The 9,561-nt window shown below is 45.2% G+C and overlaps 1 protein-coding gene across 1 annotated transcript; it reads right to left on the bottom strand.

Annotated features, from left to right (window-relative positions):
* Window positions 1-602: 602 nt before the first annotated feature.
* Window positions 603-1,430, bottom strand: LOC311246743 (beta-1,4-galactosyltransferase 1-like; the record flags this gene model as incomplete). The annotated part of the gene is made up of 1 exon (XM_084336969.1): window positions 603-1,430. The coding sequence occupies exon 1, from the start codon at window positions 1,332-1,334 to the stop codon at window positions 603-605; it is 732 nt and encodes a 243-aa protein (XP_084193095.1). The 5' UTR covers window positions 1,335-1,430.
* Between the last annotated feature and the right edge of the window lie 8,131 nt (window positions 1,431-9,561).

The following is a 9,561-nucleotide window of genomic DNA, read 5'->3' as shown; positions in this document are numbered from 1 at the left end:
ACAAGTGTCTGGCCTCAAACTTATTTAGGGACAGTAATCTGCAAGGACCCAAGAAGATAATAAATATACAATTGATGGCTACTAAAAGACATTACCAAAGAAGGTGGAGTACTTCTGCAGACTATCCTAGTCTATCCAGCTCTTATATTGAATGTTCTCCTGATTGGCGTGAAAAAGATCTATGCAAATCAGACATTTAACTGGAAAAACAAACACCACAAGATTAAAAAGCAGGTCATGGTGGTATGAATGTACACAACACAACATAATCCATGTCTTTTGTAAGTAGATTCAAAATGCTTTGGCCTCTAATCATTTTTTCTTTTATTTTTTTTCCAGGTGTTTGCTAGCTACTCAATATTTAACTATGAATGAATAGCTGGCTTAGCTAGCTATAGATACAGATGTTATCAGGACTTAGATTGTTTTGGTGGTGAAATATAATTGCGTCTCACATCACATATTTACAGTACAGTATATCGGTACCTACAGTGAGTTAAAACCTGCATTGCTTCGCATCTATGTATCCTCGTTTTCAACACATGCCAACGTAATGAGCCATTGTCTACGTCCAAAGTCATTGTGATAAAGAGTTATACCAGTTATGCAGGAGCACCAACATCCACAGTGATGATAGTAAAAAGCTTATCTTTCTCAATCCGAACCACAGTGTAGTTGAGTGAGTTGAGTCCATCTTTGTCCATGGTGGACCCAGTTATCCTCAACAAGTTGAACCTCCGTGGATTAACCTCATTGTGCAGTTCTGCATTGTGTTTGATCATCCTGTATCTACCGACCTGCAGGTCAGGCCGAGAGATGGTCAGACCTCTGAGGGAGATGCGATTATACAGATCGTCGTCCTCCCCTCCCCAGCCCCAAAACCGGTTGGAGAAGCCATTGATCTTCAAGTACTGCTCTTTAGACAGTGAACTCACTCCGCCAAAGATGGTCTCGTAGGGCAACCGGAAGCCAAACTTGTCGATGGCCACCGACAGGTGCCGCGGCTGACTGAAACACCTGTAGGTGTTGCGATCGTCCATAGGAACCAGGTCCACGTCGCTGAAGACGAAGCAGTTGTAGTCGTACTCCTTCTGGGCCTCAGCGAAGCCCACGTTCATCAGCTTGGCGCGGTTGAACTTGGTTTCCCCGAGCTGGGTGATGATGTAAACACCGTAGTCCAGCTGCTGTCGCCGGAGGATCGGGTGGAGGTAGTGGAGCCAGTGCTTTAGGTGGCGGTGCCTGTTGCGGAAGGGGATGATAACCGCCACTCTCTGTAGGGAGATGCAGTCTGTGGGTTTGTAGCGACCCCCGTCCCAGAGACCAGGGTTCTCCATCCGGACAGAGTCTAAAGTACGTGTCCAATCAAATTCCACTGCGATTGGACCAACCAGATGAGGGGATGATTCCGGGCAGGGCGCCAAGTCATCCAAAGGTGTAGTACTTTCCTCCTCTTTGGTTATATAGTTAGACATATTTTGCATTACCAATCCATCGGATTTGGAGTACAGCAAATATATGACCAAACGAAGCGCATTAAACAGTAACATTAAAATAAAAAGTAGCTTATAACTCTCCATCCCCAATATTGCCAGTCCTTTTTCCTGTGTTGTTAAGATATTATATCCTTCAGATAAACGTATAGTCTATAACCGTCTGCCTCAGGTTTGATCAATGAGGTGTTTCGTTACGGACATATACCATCCTTTGCATTTCCACATAACCTGTTGAACAAGTGCAAGTGAATATGGTGCAAAACAAAAGAGGCTTTGTTTATTGAGCTCAACAACTAGTCTGGCAGAACAGAACTACTGACAGGTAGGATGTTTATGACGTACATCGTGCCAGTTAGGGTACCTTGTGTATACTGCACTTTGTGTATACTGTTTGTAACTGCCTCTCTTGCAATGATGACGCAACCCGTCTTTGATCTTTACTGATTGGCTTTATTTCCGTTCGAAGAGAACATCTTTATTCCAAACCGTAAAACTGTGAAAAAACATACATGAAATACAATAAATCACTGATCAAACCATAACAACATACATACATATTATCTCTACTTGTATAGGCGTGGCACCGGTCTTTGCAAGGTTGGTTGTATAACCCACTGAACTTAACCTACAAGCACATTACGGCCCCAAACGTACCTTGTTGACTGCATGCAATATGAGAGGAAAGTTAAGAGCTTGGTTGTCGATGTGGCTTGTCTGATGGTCGTGGAGAAGTGAAGGAACGAACCTTATAGTGTCTCTCTATTTGCATATATAGATTATCAAATGCTGTTTGGTACCGATCCACGCCACATTAAACTGTACATGGTCCTAAACCTTATGACTGATCATGCGAGGGTGAACGGGGGGGGGGGGGGTCGTTTATAATTCCGTGATCGTCGTTAAATGCTTCATGTAGTATGGGTGATATATAGATCAGAGCAGTTTGTATGGATAATAATAAACACTCACGCTGAAAATAACATCAGCCTCCTCTTACCGTTGGGCGATGACACTGGAGCAAAAAGATCCCAGTTATTTGATGGGGATCGAGTAGATCCATTTCCGGTTTGTATAATACTAATACACGCCCAAATCATGTCGATTATTGAGTTATGGCAGCGACGGATTTAGGAGACGCACCGATATCCAACTGGCCACTTCCGGTTTGGCAACTCGCAGGTGGCAGTATTGAAGCGTTGCAGAGTTGTGCCGAGTCCCACAGCATCAGACAAGGCCCTGTGAGGGAAATATGAATACCATGTCGAAAATATGAAATATGATCAAAATAACGTCGTACACCGTGATCTGGCAGAATTCACATGAACTTGACACCCGTTGTATGACGTTTTTGGCGCAGGAAGTGTTAAAGGGGCACTTTTTTATGAGGCTCAAAAGGGCAGGTGCTCAAGCACCCCTTGGGCTCTATATGTGCACGCGCCTGGTGCCACTCCACGCTCAAGCACCCCTTGGGCTCTATGTGTGCACGTGCCTGGTGCCACTCCACTATTTCCAGCGTCGGGCACCCAGCGATACTCCATCTGGACACGCTGGGGAAGTCCTGGAAAGAACTTCGGTAGTACAATGTTCTTTTCTTTCTGCTTTCTCTTCATAACTCTTAGTATCCACTGTTAGCTGGTGCGTGTGAGCAGCCTTCTCGCGTGAAAAAACAAAGGAAGGAGGAAGTGTGGGCCCCGCCCTGGGATTTATGGGACCCGGGGGCGTCTATGCCTTCTACAACGCTGTTCGGTTTCCGGGTTCCTCTGATTGGCCACTAAGCCCACGTGACCGCATGCTAGCATGCCCCGCTAGCACGCCCCCCTTATCGCCCACTCTCGCGCTGTGAAGCGGAAGCGCCAGCGGGGCGAGGCGGTGGTTTCTTCCCGGCTCGGCGGTGGTTTCTCCCCGGCTCCCTGCGCCGCTGACCTGGTCCAGCTCCAGCAGCAGCGGCCGTCTTCTCTCCGAGGCGGCTCGTTCTTATTAATCCCCCATTGTTCAGGTCGACATGGTCGCACAAACACCCGTTGGAGTAGTGGGGGAGAAATGAATGAATTAATGAATGAAAACTTTATTTAACAGATTGCAGAATGGGTACAATACAGTACGGCGCAATACACACAATTGTTAAGGGGATGCAGACCAGAGAAAGAAGTTTGTCTTGTTTACATCAGGGTCCCCCATTTTCATATCGACATTTACGACATACACAACATACATGACATTAACATGTCTGACGAGCACAGAGTTGCCAGTCGATAATTCTTGCTATTTAAAAATATTCCTCTTCTTCTCCCCCACTACTCCTCCAACGGGTGTTTGTGCGACCATGTCGACCTGAACAATGGGGGATTAATAAGAACGAGCCGCCTCGCGCTGGATTCGTCTGTTCGAATCCAGCTCACAGCTCCGGCGTTGTCACCAGCTTGGCTGGCCGTTCACACTAATACAATTGGCAGTATTAGAGGGTGGGAAAGCTGGCGGGGTGGGTCCGGGTCGTTGTAAACAGCGACTCCTACAGTTCGGTCGGGGCGCCTGCTCAGCGCGGATAGGATCTAAGGGGGGTAGTGTGATCCTTCCACACGTTAGACCCTCTCAGTGAGAGTCCGCGCTGCCAGGTGAAAATAAGCGGTTGATTGACTGTGTTGTAGAAGGCATAGACGCGACCCGGGGCGGGCGTGGCCGTGGTAGATGTAAAGGTGCAAGTGGGGGGCGCCCTCGTGGCGCATACCATAGTGCGCGCGTGTTACCAGTTCCCATATTACGAGTTACGACTGCACCACTGGGTGCTATGGACAACGAATATATCCCATAGATAGAGCGGAACGCTCAGACAGTGATGAAACATTATGTAACATGGTTTTCGGTCATCACCAGGGCAGTCCAGCTGTCTGTCGGTCCGTCGTCAATTGTCATGCAACCTTGCGAGCACCGGTAACGTTCAATTCAACGTTATATGATGAATTGAAAATGGGGGACCCTGATGGAAACAAGACGAAAGTCTTTCTCAGGTCTGCATCCTCTTAACAATTGTATGTATTGAGCTGTACTGTACTGTACCCATTCTGCAATCTGTTAATAAACTTTTCAATCAATCAAGTTAGCTGCGCAAGCAACTCCGAACTTTGCATCGGTGTAGCTCTCCTCGATGCGCGAGGTGGTTGTGCCTCAGGATGGGATATGGTACGCTGGCTCAAGCAGTATCATTTGCCGAAATCCTTGTCAACCATATCGATCATGCCGTTTTCGATAAATGCGCAGACTGGCTTGGGTTATTTTTTCAAAATCAACGCTTCGAATCGAATCTCAGCCTGCTTAACTTTGCTTTTCCCCTCGTGTTTTTGCCAGACACAGAGGTAGTCGCCTCCTAGTCAGACTCAGTTATATTGCGCCCTCTATCTGTTCATTGAAACATGCTTTGAAAATACACCATTCTACTGATGGCTATAGTAACATATTGTTTGATCGAGTAAATAGCATGTGTTCGAGTAAATCCTTAACGATCAATCAATCGATCTTCGATTAATTGGTAACATCCCTAAGACATACGCAATCAATTATTTGACTACATGTAATAGCCATTTTACTTTGTGTAGATGTGACATCTATTCAGGTTCACTATGAATGGGTAAAAGGAAATGAACAAGGACTTAGTTTTGTAAATTATTAAATATTAATTGAACAAACAAACATTAAATGACAAAGTGTTTTAGAATCACTCTTGTGCTTTTACAAGGTAAAATGGAATAAGCTGGAACTTATTGTGTACAGACGGAGCCAATATTATGATGACGCCGGGCAGACAGGTTATCAGTTGGGAGGGGCCGTGGAAACATTCACCTTTAACATTCATTTTAAACGCTATACACCATATTTTATGTATTTATTCTTACAAACTTGCAGCACTAGACTTCTTCTACCTAATTTTTTCATTTTGTACATTTTAGTTTTGGTCTTAATTCTTTTACTTTTTACTGTATGAAGCACAATCTCAGGAGGGTCATACAGAACCAAGCATTTCACTATAATATAATACGTCTCTACTACTATGCACTCAACACTGTAGCACCCAAGTTTCAGCACTGTTTGATGAACATTGTTACTTACTTGTCGTATACAGAACTTGTAAGTTGCTTTGGATAAAAGCATCAGCTAAATGACAAAATGTAAATGTAATGTACCTTATGGCTTATGTGACAAATAAAACAAAACTTGAATAATTCCTTGGGACACGGGAGGGACATTTTGTTCAAAATATCAAATTGTGTCTTGATCATGTCTCCAGACCCTTCTTCTTTGTGCTGAGATATCAGGACATTATGCTGGAACCGAACCAGTACTTTTATTTGTGTACATATTAAGTCTGAGTCTGTGATCCAAAGCGTAAACAAATGGGTATGTTTTCATTCTGTAGTCGCTTGACTATCTCTTTGATACTGTCTGGCGCCAACAGGAACATATGAGTTTATGATTGATTTGCTGTATGTTGTAGTTGTACAAGGATTGTTTATGTTGGTAAAATTAGTGAACAGTAACGCTGGAGTAAAACAGACCTGCATTCTGATGTACAATGGACCTTTAAAAAGGTGCTATAGATAACATTTTATGTAATCATTTAAAAAATATATATATAATTATAATAAATACATCCACAGAAAGCTTTTAGAAAGGTGCAGAATAAAAGTATTGCTTTTCGGCCGAAATAAATGTATATTATAATTTTTTTTTTTTTTATTGGTCTTTTTCCCCCTCCATTTTCCTCCGATTTTTCTCCCATCCCAATGTTAGTCGTATGCCAATTCCCAGTCCCTTCCTGGTCGCTGCGCTTTACCCCCCACAGTCAGATAATTTTTTGGGAGAGTGGAGGCTACCACGTGCTTCCTCCGACACACGTCCAGCCAATCACCGCTTCTTTTCACCTGGCAGCGCGGATTCTCATTGAGAGGGCGTAGCGTGTGGGAGGACCACACTATCCCCCTCACGTCCAATCCGCGCTTAGCAGGCGCCCCGACCGAACTGTAGGAGTCGCTGTTTACAACGACCCGGACCCACCCCGCCAGCTTCTCCCACCCTCTGATACAGCCAATTGTATCAGTGCAGACGGCCAGCCAAGCTGGTGACAACCCCGGAGCTGTGAGCTGGATTCGAACAGGCGAACCAAGCTCACAGCTCCGGGGCTGGTGACGAACGCAATCTCCGCTCGACCACCTAACCGCCCAAATGTATATTATTTTTACATTATTTCTTTATATTTACTGTTAGAAATAAACTATTCATTCATTCAATGTCGTTTTGGTTTGGTAACAACCGATGAGGTACTCAAAAAATTGAGCGCCCTCCAACCTAACAAGGCCACTGGCCATGACAACATCCCCTCCAAATTCCTCAGAGACGCAGCAGCCGCCATCACCCCAGTCATCACACACATAATAAACCTCTCTATAAGACAGGGGCACGTCCCCAAGGACTTCAAAATTGCGAGAGTGACCCCTCTACACAAAAAGGGCAGCAAATTAGACCCAGGCAACTACCGCCCTGTTTCTATTCTTACCTCCATCTCGAAAGTCATGGAGAAAATAGTCTACGAACAGGTCGAAAAGTACCTGGCGGAAAAAAACCTAATCTACGAATTCCAATCTGGCTTCAGAACGTCCCACTCCACTGACACATGCCTCCTCTATTTGAACGACCACATCAAACAAGAGGTGGACGCTGGCAAATACTGCGGCATGGTCATGCTGGACCTACAAAAGGCCTTCGACACTGTCAATCACTCCATTCTAATGGACAAGCTAAAAGCAATTGGTTTTGATAGCCTATCAGTGAGCTGGATGCAATCCTACCTGGAGGGGAGAGAACAGATGGTAGAGGTAAACGGTACTCTATCCCCCCCCCTCACAGTGAGCTGTGGTGTTCCACAAGGAAGCATACTAGGACCGCTACTCTTCCTAATTTATGCAAATGACATGTCGTCAGCCTGTGACTGCAACTTGTTCCTGTTTGCGGACGACTCAGCCCTGCTGGTCTCTGACAAGAACAAATTGCAGGTTGAAAAAACCCTCAGCACGGAACTAGGCAAAATCTGCATATGGCTCGCTGATAACAAACTATCATTACACATAGGCAAAACAGAGTCCATTCTCTTCGGTTCAAATAACAAACTCAGCAAGACCGACGGCTTCTCAGTTACAGTGGGTGACAATATTGTCACAAGGAAAGACGAAATTACCTACCTGGGTTCCATCCTAGAGGCAAATCTTTCCTGTGACAAAATGGCATCCAATGTAATAAAAAAAGTCAACCAACGAACTAGATTCTTGTACCGGATCTCCTCTCTGGTAAACAAGAATACCCTGAAGACTCTGGCAGGAGCACTCATTCAAGGGTACTATGACTATGCGTGCACCTCATGGTACCAAAGCACCTCAAAGGCGCTTAAAACAAAATTACAAACATCACAAAACAAACTGGTCAGACTACTACTTGACCTGAACCCCAGAACCCACCTCACCCCTGCCCACTTTGCCAACCTAGGATGGCTTAGAGTAGACGACAGAGTACAGCAACTTGCAATGGGCCTGGTCTACAAGATACACTATACGACCGGGGTGCCCATGTACATGTCAAAATACTTCCCAAAGGTCAGTGAATACCACAACCACTACACCAGAGGAAGCTCAACAAATCATGTTAAACCCAGATTCGGCTCAAACAAGGGACTAAACACGTTTCGCAATTATGCCACAACAATGTGGAACGCCCTACCCAAAGCTGTAAAGGAATGTGAATCCCTGCCCACATTCAAAACCGCCCTTAAAGAGCACCTACGGGAGGCTGCAATTCGAAACTGGCCACCGTAAATGCCCAAAACCCCCACCACCTCCTAATAGACAGTCTCCTCCCCACCGCATGTATATATTCCCTCCCCGCCGTATGTATATTTCCCTCCCACCCACCCACCCCCTCCTAATGTACAGTCCCCTCCCCATCATATGTATATACTCTGTCAGGATCTAGGGGTAACAGTACTGTATATTTGAATACCGCCTATGTCACAAATGTATCAGTACTAAATACCTATATGTCCCTATGCCATAAATGTCATGTATGTTGTGTATGTCATAAATGTCTATATGAATTGAAAATGGGGGACCCTGATGGAAACAAGACAAACGTCTTTCTCAGGTCTGCATCCCCTTAACAATTGTATGTATTGAGCCGTACTGTATTGTATTCTGCAATCTGTTAAATAAAGTTTTCATTCATTCATTCATTCATTCACATGTTGCATGTATCCCCTCCCCACTCCCCCACATGGAATGCATCAGATTGGATACATGACATGCTGGCGCTAAAGTGCGACATCTAGTGGCTAAATGCTTTCGCTACACCTTTAATATCAAGTAGTAACACTTTCACTGGAGTAGAATCTTGACCGCAGGACATGTACTTCCACGTTAAGTGAAGAATGTGGCCGTCCTCCTCCGCCACTGAATCTGCATAAAACACGTGTATTCTGACAGATCCAGGGTGCAGATTCTGTCGCGCTGCACGTGTCACTGATGATGACGAGCCCATCTGTCTCTGACATGCATGGCTGAGCGAGTGACAACACAGTCATTAGTCATGTTGTAATAAACACCATCGCTTTCAAGTGCCACCGAGCACCATGGCGCTCAAGAACACTAGTGTTCCGATTACCCCTCCCCCCGACAGACACACACACACACACGGCATCAGTGAATAAAGCGATTCAGCATCTGGGCTTTATCACAAAACAGGTTTAATTTAATATCTCTTTATTTTTTAAAATAATTAAACATTTGTATTTCTCCAACCCTTTTTTTGTCTCTTTTTAATCATATTATATCCGGGCCATCCTAAAGCACACATAATTCTGCGAGGGGTCAACGATGCTGAAACTTACTGTAAATCTGAACCAGGGGTAAAACGTCTGCTCCGTGCCTTCTCCCCCCTCTCCTCTCCCCTTCTCCCCCCCTCTCCTCTCCCCTTCTCCCCCCTCATCTCCTCTCCTCACCGTCCCCTACCATCCCTGCCCCGCCCCCACCCACCC

The sequence above is a fragment of the Notolepis coatsorum genome (genome assembly GCF_963971535.1).
Source record: "Notolepis coatsorum genome assembly, chromosome: 2".
NCBI classification, from domain to species: Eukaryota; Metazoa; Chordata; class Actinopteri; order Aulopiformes; family Paralepididae; genus Notolepis; species Notolepis coatsorum.
The sequence above is the reverse complement of the archived record's forward strand: the minus strand, read 5'-3'. Positions and strand labels throughout refer to the sequence as shown.